The sequence below is a fragment of the Ranitomeya imitator genome, chromosome 4 (assembly GCF_032444005.1).
Source record: "Ranitomeya imitator isolate aRanImi1 chromosome 4, aRanImi1.pri, whole genome shotgun sequence".
NCBI lineage: Eukaryota > Metazoa > Chordata > Amphibia > Anura > Dendrobatidae > Ranitomeya > Ranitomeya imitator.
Window position 1 is genome coordinate 141,824,614 of NC_091285.1, and position 16,414 is coordinate 141,841,027.

Consider the following 16,414-nt stretch of genomic DNA (forward strand, 5'->3'; position numbering starts at 1 on the left):
TACCAAGATATATATCTTTCCTGGATCAAAATGGAGGAGTTATAAGTGACTGTTGTTTGGTTTGTACGCTTGATAATCCATTATCTTTCCCTCTTTTGCTTTCTTCCCCTTCCTGCACACCCTGGTGGATTCCTCTGTTATATGTGAGTGAATATTTTGTGTGTGTGTGTAGTTTTCAGTTTCTCCTTGTCTTTGTTGCCCTGTTTGTTAGGTTGGTGTACTGCAGTGCACAGTAGCACCCTTCTTCCCTGGGTGGGTGAAGGGGACAGATGAAGGGCTAACTTAAGAGATAAGGCAAGGGCGAAGGCCCCAGCGTCTTTGCCATCTGAAGTATCCCTGGGTACAGGGCGAGCTAGGGCCAGGAAACAAGCCCCTGGTCCCAGGTCACTCGACAGCTGTGTCGTGACACTGATTAAAAGAGAAGTTTGAAGTGCTTTTAAGAACATTGCAGAGAGCCCTCCATACCTCAGTAACAAATTGCACATCACGGACAGAGACTATTCAAGCAGGAAGATGATGGAACTTGAAACTTTCAGAAGAAAACTGGTACCAGCTGTTACGTTTATGGAACACCAGCTAATGAAACAAAAGGAGACATCGTGAAAAATTGGTCTACCGTGATCAAGATTGTAGTAAATCTGTACCTCCGGAAGATCTGTAACAACATGCATGAAAATTTCAGTCTATGGTTCTAATGGAATAGATATTGGTTGTAGAGGAACAAAAGGCACTTGATGAGAAGATTTCAATTGAGAACAATCAGAACAAGATGCCACAAACTTGTAAATGTCCTTTTTCACTCAGGTAATGAATAAAAATGGTGAAGAAGTCCTGTAGTTAGTTTTACTCCCATAAGAATAGGAAGGCAAGAATGATGGGCCAAAGCTAAGAATTTGCAAAGAAATGCTTTAAAGACAAAAATCATCGTTTGGGATTACCATATGAGTGGTCTAGAACCAAAGCCAGAAAAATACAAGACCTATGAAACTTGAAGGCTTGAATTACAGAGTTTAGCCTCTTCTTTGCGTTACGACTTGTTCTGATGAACTGCCAGTATAAGTGGGTGAAACGAAAAAATCATTTCAGAACTTTAAGGTCGACAGTTTTGGACCAGTCAACAATATAGACTTTCTTTGGATTCATACACAGACCATTAGAAGAGATGATATATCCCAGAAATTTCAATTAATAATGTTTAAAAAAGCATTTTTCAAGTTTGCCATAAAGATTATTGTCTTGCAATATCTTTAACACCAAGTGGACATGTAATAATTGTGAATCCAGAACTTAGGCGAAAATGAAGATAGAATTCCGGTAGATTAAAACATTCTCATGTTAAATCACAAAAACATTTACAGTAATTAATACAATCCTGGTGATATGGCTGGAGTGTAACACTACCCAAAGTACATGATGAGGCATTCATAATAACCTTGTCACCCTCTATACAATGCTGATCAGGTTGTACACTCCACTCCACACAGATCTAATATAGCGAATGTATAGTGCTAAAAATAAGGGGCAAAGAATACCAGTCTTTCAAAGTGATTATATTTACACCCCTAGAGAATAAAAAAGGACTGTGGTAAAAAAAAAAAAAAAGCTGCAGCCTTTTGGCCTAAATAGTTGCATGCATCCTGAATGGGAAAGTACTAAAATAAATAATATTGTATAGGAATTTATAGATTTAATATCTATTAAGTAAGGGTGAGTCATGTGCACAGACCTCGTAAGGTGTCATATACACTGTGTGCAGAATTATTAGGCAAGTTGTATTTTAGAGGATTATTTTTGTTATTGATCAACAACTATGTTCTCAATCAGCCCAAAAGACTCATAAATATCAAAGCTTAATATTTTTGGAAGCTGGAGTGGTTTTTTTTTAGATTTGGCTATCTTAGGATATCTGTTTATGCCTGTAACTATTACTGTGCAGAATTATTAGGCAACTTAATAAAAACCAAATATATTCCCATCTCACTTGTTTATTTTCACCAGGTAAACCAATATAACCGCACAAAATTTAGAAATAAACATTTCTGACATGCAAAAAACAACCCCCCCCCCCAAATTAGTGACCAATATAGCCACCTTTCTTTATGATGACACTAACAGCCTTCCATCCATAGATTCTGTCAGTTGCTTGATCTGTTTATGATCAACATTGCATGCAGCAGCCACCACAGCCTCCCAGACACTGTTCCGAGAGGTGTACTGTTTTCCCTCCCTGTAGATCTCACATTTTATGAGGGACCACAGGTTCTCTATGGGGTTCAGATCAGGTAAACTAGGGAGCCATGTCATTATTTTTTCCTCTTTGATACCTTTACTTGCCAGCCACGCTGTGGAGTATTTGGAGGCATGTGATGGAGCATTGTCCTGCATGAAAATCATGCTTTTCTTGAACGATACCGACTTCTTCCTGTACCGCTGCTTGAAGAAGTCGTCTTCCAGAAACTTGCAGTAGGTCTGGGAGTTGAGCTTCACTCCATTCACAAACTAAAAAGGTCCCACAAGTTCATCTTTGATAATACCGGTCCATACCAGTACCCCACCTCCACCTTGCTGGCGTCTGAGTCGGAGTGGAGCTCTCTACCCTTTCCTATCCAGCCTCTGGCCCATCCATCTGGGCCCATCACGAGTCACTAATTTCATCAGTCCATAAAGCCTTTGAAAAGTCAGCCTTAAGATATTTCTTGGCCCAGTCTTGTTGTTTTATCTTATGTTTCTTGTTCAAAGGTGGTCGTTTTCAGCCTTCCTTACCTTGGCCATGTCCCTGAGTATCGCACACCTTGTGCTATTTGTTACTTCAGTAACGTTGCAGCTCTGAAATATGGCAACACTGGTAGCAAATGGCATCTTGGCAGCTTCACGCTTGATTTTCCTCAATTCATGGACAGTTATTTTGCGCCCTTTTTGCCCAACACGCTTCTTGCGACCCTGTTGGCCATTTGCCATGAAAGGCTTGATTGTTCGGTGATCACGCTTCAAAAGTTTGGAGACTGCTACATCCCTCAGCAAGACATCTCACAATTTTGGAATTTTCAGAGCCCGTCAAATCTCTCTTCTGACCCATTTTGCCAAAGGAAAGGAAGTTGCCTAATAATGACGCACACCTTATATAGGGTTTTGATGTCATTAGACAACACCCCTCCTCATTACAGAGGTACAAATCACCTGATTTACTTAATTGGTAGTTGGCTCTCAAGCCTGAACAGCTTGGAGTAGGACAACATGTATGAAAAGTATCATGTGATCAAAATACAACTTGCCTAATAATTCCTCACACAGTGTAGAGTTGCTATGGATTATTATGACATATTAGTGGGTACATACTTATATGCCACCCATTTGAAGCACACCATTATTTTTCATAAAATTAAAGTCACAGACTGAAAGTATTGGTATAGACTGCATCATCAAACATTTCAACCACTGGATCAGACCAGGGGCAGATACAAACAGAAGAGGGCCCCTGTGCAAAAAACATTATATTAACCCTTTGTAGTCCAATAATGTGTCAGTAACAGAGGCTGCTTGCTGCTTTTGAGTTGGAAATGGGCCCTTTGCCTCTTGAGCCCCTGTGCGACTACAAAGGTTGCACCAATGGTATGTTTTCCGTAGCCCCAGACATAAAGATAACTGTAAAAGTCAGCCGTAGATAATAGATTGACAAAACTAGAAGATTTTACTGGAAAATGAATGATTGGCCAGCTATTCTATAATGGATGATTGATAGATGAAAAAATCCAACATGGCAGATCAAACTATTAGCAGATAATTTCTTGCTAATTGGTCATTTATCTGCAGCTTTTAGATTAGTCATAACATCTACTGTGTGCCCATCACAGCAAATGATACACAGTATTATACAAAAGTTTTAGGCAGGTGGGGAAAAATGCTACAAAGTAAGAATGCTATCAAAAATAGAAATGTTACTAGATTATTTTTATAAATTAAGAAAAAGCAAAGTGAATGAACAAGAGAGAAACCTAAATCAAATCAATATTTGGCGTGACGTCTCGTTACCTTCAAAACAGCATGAATTGTTCTAGGTTCACTCGCTCACAGGTTTTTGAAGGAACTCGGCAGGGAGGTTGTTCCAAACAACTTGGAGAACGAACCACAGATCTTCTGTGGTAGTTGATTTGTGCAAATCCTTGTATCTCTTCATGTAATCCCAGACTCGATGGCATTGAGAGCAATACAGTAATGAGTGGCTGCAGGCAACAGTGAGACATGATGGAGGTTCTCAGCAAGTTTGGGGCTGTATTTCAGCAAATGGATGTGGTGATTTGGTGAGGGTTAATGGTACTATTGAATTGCCTCAACCATGAGTAAAAAATAGTAACTGGAGTGCACAAAATGTAATCAGGTGCTCTGGACTTATTACAAAATATTTCATATTTTAACTCCTATCAGAAGTGTGAAACACAATGGAGGTTCCTTGTAAGGTTGAGGTTGCATTTCAATAATTAAAGTTGAGAATTAGGTCAGAATTAATGGTGTCTTCAATGCTGGCAGATATTTATCTATCATGTAATACCATCAGGGAGGAGTCTAATTGGATCTGAATGTATTCTGCAGCAGGAAAAAGACCCCAAACATACAGCAAATGTCAAAAAGAATGATGTTCAGCATAAAGAAGAATAAAAGGTTCTGGAAGTGATGATATAGGTCCTAACAGAGCCCTGACCTGAACATCGACATCTGTGTGAGATTACAAGAGGAAGCAAAAGGATTTGCACAAATGTACATACAGTAGGTTACAGTATTTTGCAACCACCCTGCTGAGCCCCTTCAAAAGTGTATGCAAGTGTTCCTACAGCAATTGATGCCTTGAGGCTATTTTGATGGCAAAATGTCATGACACTAAATAGTGATCTGATTTAGGTTTCTCATTTGTTCACGCACTTTGCATTTTGGTAAGTGAAACAAATCTAAACTACTAACACTTCTATTTCTGAAAGCATTCCTACTTTGTGGCATTTTTGCCACACCTTCTAAAACTTTTGCACAGTACTGTACTTGTTTTTATCTTGTAATCTTCAGTTGCATGATGACATTTGTATATTCTGCACAAGATCTCTTAAAAAGTGAACCAGGGTGTCCATGTGCCAGGGGGTCCTACGGCAAAGCCCCTGGCACTGTTCTTGACTTGCAGGATACAGCAGTGCGCTCTTCAAGGTGGATCCCTGCACCTTGATGCTTTCAAGAGTATTTTCATTGATACGATCACCTTAACCCTGCTGTTCTGTTCGTGTCATAGTGACACGAACCGACTTTTTGCAGCCCTGTAGATTTTTTTCTGTAAGTCTATAAAACTTGAGACTCCTTGACTTTTCCTCATTTGGGGGGACCTACCTATGAGTATTTTTTTTTTTTTCGCTTACTTTTTGCTACACGCAAAAAGTTACACTTGTTGTGTTCGGGTCATAGTGACCCGACATCGTTTTTTACAGCTGTGAGGCCATATTTTCAGTGAAATAAAGGAGTTATAGCCTCAGTTGGGTCTATTTATTGCATCTACTATTGTATATCAATTGATTTATTTCCTAAATTATTTCAATGGGGTCGTACACACGCTCTACCGGGGGTATGCATTGAGATTCTAAAATGTAGAGTGCATCCGGAGAGATCACTAGGTGTGCACTACACGTGTATAAAATGCGCAGAACGGACTGCTCAGAACGTGCTAAGACATTTTTTTTTGTAAAGCTGAGCTGTAAAGTTTTGCAAATAATTTTTTTTTGCTAAGTAAGTCTGTCTTCCTGGCTTATCTGCTTGTTTTCAGAAGGGTTCTTATCTCCTCTGCTCTTATCAGTACACATATGCTAGCCCAGACATGTTACCGTTCAGTTTCTTTGGAGAGCAGCTGTGTACATACCTCTGTTCCAGGATATCTCTGTTTCAGGGAGTACCTTTGTTTTCTACAGGTATGTTGCTTGTTATGCTTTTACTAATCAATTCTATTGATAGATTGTATATTGTAAAGGAATACTTTTATTGTATTTTATTACATGTAATTAGTGTTATTACTGTGTGATACACTGCTCTACACTTAGCATGATAGATTGCTGGATATTGAGCACTGGTATGCTTTGATGTAGTATAGAAGCTCTTATTGTTTTTGAAGCTGTTTTTTTTCTCAGACTTTATTATTATTGTTTACTTACAAAGGTTTTTTTTTATTACAAAATATGTGTAGTTTTCTATTTTTGTTTTGCTCATTGATCTGTTTTTTCAGAATAAAAACAAAAAAAAAAGATTTCTAGTTCATTTTTCTTTTTTTTTTACTACCAAACATGCTCACAAACAGTCTAGTAAGCAAAAAGTATTAAAAAAATGGAGTTAGAGTGTCTAAAATCAAGGTTTAATAAGCCGGGTCATAGTGACCCGGAACACTACAAGTGTATAGTAAATGCGAACAAAACAGCAGGGTTAAATTAACAGAAGAGCCACAATGAGGTGCAATTGTAGGTATATGTTTAACAGCCCTGATTTATACACTTTCCACATGTTCCAAATGTGAACAGGCAGTTTAAGGCACCGGCTTTTGTACATGATTGTCCTCAAATACACTTGTAAGTAAAGGAATGGTTACATTTGCATGGATGTGTTTGGGTAAAAGCTTGGTGTGTTTCTTTATGCAGATTTCACAGTGAATTTCTGTTTGTGTAGGACAAACCCAAACTAAACCCTGCTGTGGTTACATAGAAAGTTAAACCATATCTGTCCTCAAAAGAAGGAGGAATGTCATTGACTTTCATATCATTTATTTTTTTCTTGTCTTTCAGCTCGGTTTTCGCATGGTCAAACTACACGATTTCCAAGTTAAAGGGAACCTGTCATGTAAAAAAACGCTATTAAGCTCCAGATTTGGGGTTAGTCTGCAGGCTAATAGTGTTCTGACACCCCCTGGCTACCACATTAGGAACGAAGCTGCCAGGAGGAAATTGACTTTATTTCTTCCGGAAGCTTTCGAATTCCAGTCCAGCACGGTTTCTGTGTATAGAGAGCTGTAACTGCGTCCTGGCAACGGGGCTCCCAGTGCCAGCGCCGCAGTGTCAGAACATGATTACTGCAGACTAACCCCATATTAGGCTCCAGGTTAATGGCGTTATTTTACGTGACAGGTTCCCATTAAATGCTGGTATGTAAATTAGTCCCTAAAGTTATTTATGGATTTTATGTTTTTTACCAATTTTTGTGATACTTTTACATTTTTTTTTTAAATTTTTAAACACTCACTTGTCTTGTTTTCACTTGATTAAGCAGAGTAAAGCAGCCATATTATTGTGGTCAGTTCATCAGTTCCTCCCGAACTAAAAATTGATTATATGGCAATCTATGATTATATTGTAAACAGAATCTGAGAGATCCATATTTAAAAGTATAAAAGCTTACAAGAAATGTTTTGTTTTTACTTCTGTAAATTTATTTTTATTGTGTGATTTTATTTCTTTGCGATTAAGGCTGGAAGCCTTCTTGTGTGATGATACAGGTGAAGAACTGCTGGAATCCAATATCCAAAAGAGCATGAGCGGGGTAGCAGGTAATATTCTCAGGAGGACTAGTAGCTTAAAATGATGGGAGTAATCCTGTGAGGAGTAGTACCAGTCTGGGAAAGACAGTTCACAGGAGCTGGAGCCTGGAGCTAGACAGAAGGTCAGACACAATACTCCAGTTCCATATGTTCGGAAGTAGGGCCAAACAGGAAAGATGGCTTTTACAAGAATGACCTCGGCCATTTTAATAAAAGGAAAATTCAGAAAAATAATAATAATAAAATGCTGTGTGCATTGTTCAGATTTAAACCATTAGCCTTTAGACCGAAAAATACAGTCATAGCCAAACCACAAATAAAACATAAAACTTTTCATTAATTCATAAAGAAAAAGGTATAAAGTGTATATTGTTTATTGAAGTGCGTAATTAAAAGCACACAGAACTCCTAGAAGGTTATACTGTATATATTCTTATTATTATTGGAAAAATTCCAATATTCCGCTAATGTATTACTAAATTCCCAACGAATGGTGCGCTGATACTTGCATTGATAACCTATCAGATAATGATATCAGATATATTGTGATCCCCCATATATGAAATTAATTATTATCTACTATAATGCACTGTATAGTTCTCAGATATAGTAACAGCTAATTAATGATGTTAATAAATAGAAACATTTAGGACTGGATTTGAAACTGGATTTAATCTAACGTGATGCTTCTATATGAACTTTCAGCATGACTATGCGTATGGTCATCACATGAGACAGCATCTTAGTAACACAAGCAGCTTCAGTCCACTATCTATTTAGTCACGATTTTTAGATCATATTCCGTACTGATATTGTTCTTCCCAGGGGTAGAGTGCCATCCAATCCACACAGGCAAAGAAATCAAAGCATAGTTGTTCATAAATTAAGTTATATGTAATAATGAGAAACGATACAGGGAAAAAGCATTGCACACGCTTACTGAAATTTATTTAATACTTTGTACAAAAGCTTTTGTTGGTGATGACAGCTTCAAGCCTCCTCTTGTATGGAGAAACTAGTCGCATGCATTGCTCAGGTGTGAAATTGCTGATGTATTGTCTGTATTGAACCAGTACTTACACCAAGAACTTCGTCATACAGTATCAACTTAATTACAGAAGCATATATGAAGATTCCAGAAGAAGTTTTATTCTCAGGCTGAATTCTTGTATTTCGCACAATAGCAACAACAGTAGCTGTAACAGTTGCAGCAAGTGAAAACATAATTATGAACCAGGAATCTACAGAGATGAACGTCAGATAATGATTGCTGGAAAACACTAACTGAGGAAGAAAGGATGGGTTACCTACATCAGAGCTGGACTACAAGGAGAGGGACAGGACAAACTTAAAAAGCAAACGTGATTGCATAGCAGTATAGCAACAACAATATAATAATAATAATACAATACTGTATGATTCCCAAGTCATGGGACATGACAGGCACTGTCTGATGTGATGACCATACTAATAGTCATGCGAGAGCCCATATATAAGCAGCCCTTTGGATGCAAATACAGACATAAATATATCTTAACAGCATTAATTAGCTATTACTACACTGCTCAAAAAAATAAAGGGAACACTAAAATCCCACATCCTAGATATCACTGGATGAAATATTCCAGTTGTTAATCTTTATTTATTACATAGTGAAATGTGTTGAGAATAATAATACCAAAAAAATGATCAACGTAAATCACAACAAATATCCCACGGAGGTCTGGAGTTGGAATGATGCTCAAAATCAAAGTGGGAAATTAAGTTACAGGCTGATCCAACTTCAGTGGAAATGCCTCAAGACAAGGAAATGATGATCAGCAGTGTGTGTGGCCTCCACATGCCTGTATGACCTCCCTACAGTGCCTGGGCATGCTCATGATGAGGCGATGGATGGTCTCTTGAGGGATCTCCTCCCAGACCTGGACTAAAGCATCCGCCAACTCCTGGACAGTCTGTGGTGCAACGTGACGTTGGTGGATGGTGCGAGACATGATGTCCCAGATGTGTTCAATCAGATTCAGGTCTGGGGAATGGGCGGGCCAGTCAATAGCTTCAATGCCTTCATCTTGCAGAAACTGCTGACACACTCCAGCCACATGAGGTCTGGCATTGTCCTGCATTAGAAGGAACCCAGGGCCAACCGCACCAGCATAAGGTCTCTCAAGGGGTTTGAGGATCTCATCTTGGTACCTAATGGCAGTCACGCTACCTCTGGCGAGCATAGGGAGGGCTGTGCGGCCCTCCAAAGAAATGCCACCCCACACCATTACTGACCCACTGCCAAACCAGTCATGCTGAAGGATGTTGCAGGCAGTAGATCGCTCTCCACGGTGTCTCCAGACTCTGTCACATGTGCTCAGTGTGAACCTGCTTTCATCTGTGTAGAGCACAGGGCACTAGTGGCGAATTTGCCAATCCTGATATTCTGTGGCAAATGCCAAGCATCCTGCACGGTGTTGGGCTGTGAGCACAACCCCCATCTGTGGACATTGGACACTCAGAACATCCTCATGGAGTCGGTTTCTAACCATTTGTGCAGACACATGCACATTTGTGGTCTGATGGTGGTCATTTTGCAGGGCTTTGGCAGTGCTCCTCCTGTTCCTCCTTGCACAAAAGCTGAGGTAGCGGTCATACTGCTGGGTGGTTGCCCTCCGCAGGCCCCCTCCACATCTCCTGGTGTACTGGCCTGTCTCCTGGTAGTGCCTCCAGCTTCTGGACACTACGCTGAAAGACACAGCAAACCTTCTTGCCACAGCACACATTGATGTGCCACCCTGGATGAGCTGCACTTCCTGAGCCACTTGTGTGGGTTGTAGAGTCCATCTCATGCTACCTTGAGTGTGAAAGCACAACCAACATTCAAAAGTGACCAAAACATCAGCCAGAAAGCATCGGTACTGAGATGTGGTCTGTGATTCCCACCTGCAGAACCACTACTTTATTGAGGATGTCTTGATAATTGCCAATAATTTCCATCTGTTGTCTATTCCACTTGCACAACAGCATGTGAAATTGATTTTCAAACAGTGTTGCTTCCTAAGTGGACAGTTTGATTTCACAAAAGGTTGATTTACTTGGAGTTATATTCTGTTGTTTACGTGTTCCCTTTATTTTTTTGAGCAGTGTATATCGGAGAGCTATATCGGCTTTATAATGGATAACAATAATTATTACTTTCAGATAAGGGAATCACAATATATTAATATTTGATAGGTTCTCAAAGCAAGCATCCGGGAACCAATTGTTTGGAATTTAATTATGCATTAGCGTAATCTTTGAATATTCCCAATAGTGATAATATCTATGAACTGCTGTAGATTCAGTGTGCTTTTAATTGTGCACTTCACACTTTTTGGTTATTATACATTAATTGAAAGTTACATTTTAGTTGTGGTTTGGTTTTAATGAGATTTATTGGCCTTAGGGCCATTGGTTTATATTGATACTTAATCCCTACTAATACTACAGAGTCTGTTGAATATAGCGAGAAGCAGATTTGCCACTTTCTGGGGGGTAGTACTAGAGGCAGGGGTCTGTCATTGCTTTAGGCCTGATATTTGGTAGAAATATTAGCCTTCATTACAATTCTGTCCTCTTATGACTGCACTAGTTGAACATTTAATAGAAGGGTTAGCCTACTGTTGAGGCTTAATGGCCATTAAAACTAATATTTTGATATAGAAAGTCATCTAAAAACAAAAACACGACTATAAATAATAATAATAAAAAAGTTGATTTAATCAGTAAATCATTTTTGCTAATTCCTTTAAGCTTAGATTGTACACAGAAACGACAATGGCAGGTCTTCTTTAGGGTTCAGATGTTAAGGATGTCTCCCCACAAGGATCTATACAAAGGTCATGCGTTTCTTACTTATTTTACAGCATATGTGCAGTTTCATGGATTTCACTCTTTCCTTGGTAAAAATTCCATTCTTGCCCTTAATTTGAAGTGGTAAAATCTGCTACATGTGAATAAGGCTCTCAAGACGCAGTTTACATGCATTGTACCCATGTAGTGAAAAATTGAATTAACAAGTGTTCATGCTGCAGTAATCTATCTATTAGTGAATGGTAATAAAGCAGTAAAAAGTGGTGAGAATGCCAGAAGTAAATACCATCATATCAATTACGGCATTAGTACAAGGCTCGGCATAATCATGTTTTGATATTAGGAATTTAGCAACGCCACAAATATACCAGAATACGCCTTTTGCATGAATGGATAGCAATGCAGTCATGTTGACTTGGTCTTATGGCTCCTAGCCCAATGAAAAATATCTAACACACTACGTGGTGCCATTTAAGGATGTCTTTTTACGTGGCAGAGAGACCTTCAGGCACCAAGGCTCAGCTACTACTGCTACCTTATAGCTACAGTCCTGGACAAGCCATGCATGGCTAGTATCTTAAATGGATTAATACAATAAATAGTAGATATGGTTAACGATTAAAGCATAGTGATCTTCTCCTCTATGCACAATTTTTCCATTTGGGCAGTGGTTACATTGTCAACCATCGCTGTAGAAGCTGTGTCGTGACTATCAATGGAAATGCTAGCGGAGGCATTGGTATTCTCTAAATTAGAATGTACACAGCACTCTACTGATGTGCTGCCGGAGGAAATGTTTTTTTCATTGCAATTTTCAGCAAATATATCTGGACCTGATGGAGCAGTCTCCGTCCCTATAGCAGTATCTTGACAAGTTGTCTGGCAATGATCACACTTCTCATCTGCTGGGAGTTTCAGAAACTCAGGTAGAATAAGGTCATCTTTACAGAGGAGTCCACGCTGGTCGTCAGCCCGGGTATTCTGCACTCTATTCAGCATCTCTACCAATCCTAAAAATGAAAAATAATGCAATAGTTGTAGCAACTTTATTCAAGTAAAAGGAAGAAATGCAGTAGAACAAAAACCATAACCTTTAAAGCCCAGATGAAGTCTTATAGGGAAATTATAAAGTTAAGTTCTTCCTAGATGTCGTTCACCTTTAATGTCTCCAGCCTGGGAATTGTGTCATCCGCTTGCCTCGGCTAGTTCTCTCTGTTCTTCTGTATGTCAGGTTACCATGGGGTTCAGCACTGTCTAAAAACTACTGAAACACCCAGCTCTTCTATATCATTGGGCAATTCTGCTATTCCCCTGGCCAGTACTGGCTTGGACTTTGTGGGTGGATCTGTAGTACCAAGCAGCTCCAACATTTCTATAATGGCTCCAACCGGGTACTACAGATGAAAAGACTAATGGTATGGATCTGTAGTACCTGGCCATGGCCACTATAGTTTTGATGGCGCCAGACCTGATAAATCTGATAGGTGGGGGTGCCTGGTGTTGCATCCATTGGATAGGCCATCAATAAAAAAGTAGTAGTCAATCTCTTTAACAGTGGTAAGGAGGTATTAAGAGTTAATAGAAGTAAGAAGGTATACACCAACAAGTATGATCCCACACACAGTATGATGGCCCCTACAGTCCCCCACAAAGTATGATCCCCCCACATCCACAACCAAATTATTAGGCTCCACAGCCCCGAACAAAGTATGATAGCTCTCACAGCTCCCCACCCAGTATAATGGCCCCTAGCAGCCCCTAAAATGTATGATCCCACACACAGAATGGTGGCCAGCAGTATCATTTCCCAAAGTATGATGGGCAGCACAGCTCCCACATAGTGTAATGCCCCCTACAGCCTCCTCTACACAGTATGATAGTCCCTACAGCCCACTATATATAGTATGGTTGTAAATATGGCCCCCAACAGCATCCTAACAAAGTATGATCACCCCCACAGAATTGTCTCCCATAGCCCTTTAACACAGAATGATGACCCTCACAGACTGATCCCTTACAGATCCCTAACACAGCATGAACACACCCACACAGGGTCAGACTGGGGTGACTAGGGCCCACCAGGGGAATTGACTCTAGGGGCCCACCCTATGGCTACCATAAACGGTTTTACTACTTGTTCATTTTTTACCTCTCTCACTAAAAGTTGTGCCTTTTAGCAAGCTGTACAGTGTTCAAAGGAGAATGGTACTGTACTATATCAAAATGTTTCTTGTTAAGCAATTTATTAATTGTAGTTAACAGAATCTGCTACCTAAAATCAGTAGTAGTTTTTCTCACACATAGAAATCCCTTGTCCTAGGTAAATTACCCAGTCCGTAAGCCAACATAAACAATATTCAAAGTGAAGCAAAATTTAGCCACCAGGGGGCGCAGCTTCGGTGACAGCACAGTGGACACGGGAATTCTGTCGGTGGGACAGGTAAGACCTAATTTAAATTAGTAGACTATCTAATGATAGTCTCTGGGAAATTTACGGTGCAGCAACGGAGCTTCGCCGCATTGTAAACAGACATGCTGCGTTCTGGAAAGACGCGCCGCATGTCCATTTACGCAAGTCTGCAGCATGCGTCTCTGAACGCATAGTGGAGACGAAATCTCATGAAATCCCCTCCACTATGCTGTAACATCTGGAAGTTGCGTGTTTGATGCTGCGGCTGTATGCAGCGTCAAACACGCAGCGTTTCCTGACCGTGGAAACATAGCCTAAGAAGAGTGCAGTGTGTGTGTGTATATCTTATATAGGGCCAAGATTTTGATCTGTGATGCATCATGTGTAAAATAAAAAAACATTGCTATTGTGCACTATTAGCCAATGATGGGATCATGGAGGATGGGATGGAGACTGCACTCACCCTGAAAAAATGTATTGCACTTTAGGGGCAGCAGGGTTAGAGAGAGAAATGTAGCTGGGCCAGCACTTTCAGGGAGGGTGTCAGGCTCAGCAGCTCACCACACAGCCATCGCTACACTCTACAAGGCAGGACAGAAGGAGAGCAGAGAGTGCCTAGTCTGAAGACAGTTGTGTGTATGTCAGACTCATTCACAGAGTCACACACCACACAGCCGGCGGCAGGACAGTGGGAGTTGGGGTCCGGGAGAGCAGAGTGAAGTAAGTCACCGACACCAACTACTACTCACCATATAGAAAACCCAAAAGAAAACACATGGAGTACACGTCCCATCTTAGAAATATAAAAATATACGTTTTTATTTCACAATATTTAAAAAACACGCAAAGTCATCAACAAGTACAGAACATACAGATAAGGGAGACTTGGGGCAGCACTGAAAAAGTCACAGCTACGGTAAACCTCAGAGATCCGCTCATACCATTTTATAATAAAGATGCCAACAAGTGCAAATACTTAGGGTAAAGAATGCCACCGCCTCCGGAAATCTGCAAGTAAATATCTACACCTCCCCCAGTGGGGTGCCGATAGTCCAGAAACAACACCCTATATCATAGCAAAAAACGGTTTAGTGGCTCTTACCCATATAATGTAAACTGCGATCTCCAGGGGTCACCGCCGCAGCCCCAACGCGCATTTCGCGTCGGCTTCGTCAGGGGGCAGTCACCACATAGCCAGCACAGCAGTACACAGCAGGAGCTGTGAGGGAGCCGGGAGAGTAGAGTGTGGCGTCACCACTGCCTTAGCCACCAAGAGAGCGGGAAAGCAGAGCGCAGTGCGTGTCACCACCCACAAAGAATGTCAAGGTCCTTATCCTGTGGCGACAGTGAGGGAGCCAGGGTCGCCGCTGTCGGAGGTATGGTACGTGTGCACAACACTGCAACAACTTTGGATGTGCTTTTTAAAGGGCCCATGCTTTTAAAGGGCCCACGTTTTTAAAGGGCCCCCCGCGACCCTGGGGCACACCAGGCATTTACCCGCTACCCCACCAGGCCAGTCCGATTCTGCACCCACAGTCCTCCAACACAGTATAACACCACAACCCCCCACACAGTATAATTGTCCCAACAGTCCCCAAAACAGTATGATGCCCCATATCGCTAAAATACAGACTGATGATCCCTCAACATTATGATCCTCCTAAGTCACCCAAACACAGTATGATGGCCCCACATGTGAATGGCAATAAAACCAAAATACTACTCCCCTCGCTCCCCCTTTGCCCTGGTGCACTGGTCCAGTCTTTGCTCTGGAGAAAGTAAAATTCCAAAGCAGGCAAAATTTTGTGACATCATCACTTCTATTGCTAGTGAGGGGAGGGGCACATTTCAATTTTTATCTCAACAATACCACAAGACAATAGAATATTCTGCAAGCAGTGCTGATATGTATACCTTCAATATCCTGGTTATGCCGAAATATCTTCTGTTTGTCTGGTGTTATTCCACTTCGTCTGTGTGTTAGTGATGTATGATGATCACTATCCGCTTCATTCTGTGACCAAAGGACAAAATATAATTTAAAATGAAAATCTACCACTATTTCGATTTGGTATAGAATCATTGTATAATATATAACATATTGTTTTACATGCATGGCCATGTAATCCATATATGCAAAGCAATATTCCAGGTATTGTATATTTGGTTTGATCTGAGGATACACTAGCCCTTTAGGTTGCCAGACCAATTATACAACAATATCTGATACATTACATTAAAATGTACTTCCACTTAAAACATGAAATTTGCTATATTTTGGTAAATCAGAAGAATAAGAACACTTAAAGATTAAGAATACATTATTTTTAATTACAGGCGTATTAAAGGGATTATCCATTAAAAACATGTATCATCTACCTATTGGTTAACATTGCCGATAAAACAATATCACTTTTATAGAAAGTTCCTATGACTTATTTGCAAGACTCACCGTGCTGTGTTCTTCAGTTGTACTCCCTGATGCATGCTTGACGTCCTTCATATCTGCATTTGTGCAAATTACAGAATACTTTATTAGTTTTTTTTCCAAAACAGAATTATACATAGAGACAGTGACCTACACTGACAAGCAAAAGGATAACAATGTTTTGAACTTTTGA

General features: G+C 40.3%; 1 protein-coding gene and 1 long non-coding RNA gene across 3 annotated transcripts in view; one reads left to right on the plus strand and one right to left on the minus strand.

The window, feature by feature from the left end:
- Positions 1-5,887: 5,887 nt before the first annotated feature.
- The window catches only part of LOC138675604 (uncharacterized), a 43,092-nt gene continuing 32,565 nt past the window's right edge, over positions 5,888-16,414 (plus strand). The window contains exons 1-2 of the long non-coding RNA XR_011320696.1: positions 5,888-5,936; positions 7,476-7,555. This is a non-coding gene — a long non-coding RNA (uncharacterized lncRNA). The remainder of the gene's footprint in view (positions 5,937-7,475; positions 7,556-16,414) is intronic.
- RGS14 (regulator of G protein signaling 14) overlaps positions 11,267-16,414 on the minus strand; it is a 270,621-nt gene continuing 265,473 nt past the window's right edge. For both annotated transcript variants that reach the window (XM_069763976.1, XM_069763975.1), the window contains 3 exons: positions 16,246-16,298; positions 15,708-15,807; positions 11,267-12,393 (listed from right to left, as the gene is read on the minus strand). In XM_069763976.1, the coding sequence (XP_069620077.1) occupies positions 12,002-12,393; positions 15,708-15,807; positions 16,246-16,298 (545 nt within the window). In that variant the 3' untranslated portion in view covers positions 11,267-12,001. The remainder of the gene's footprint in view (positions 12,394-15,707; positions 15,808-16,245; positions 16,299-16,414) is intronic.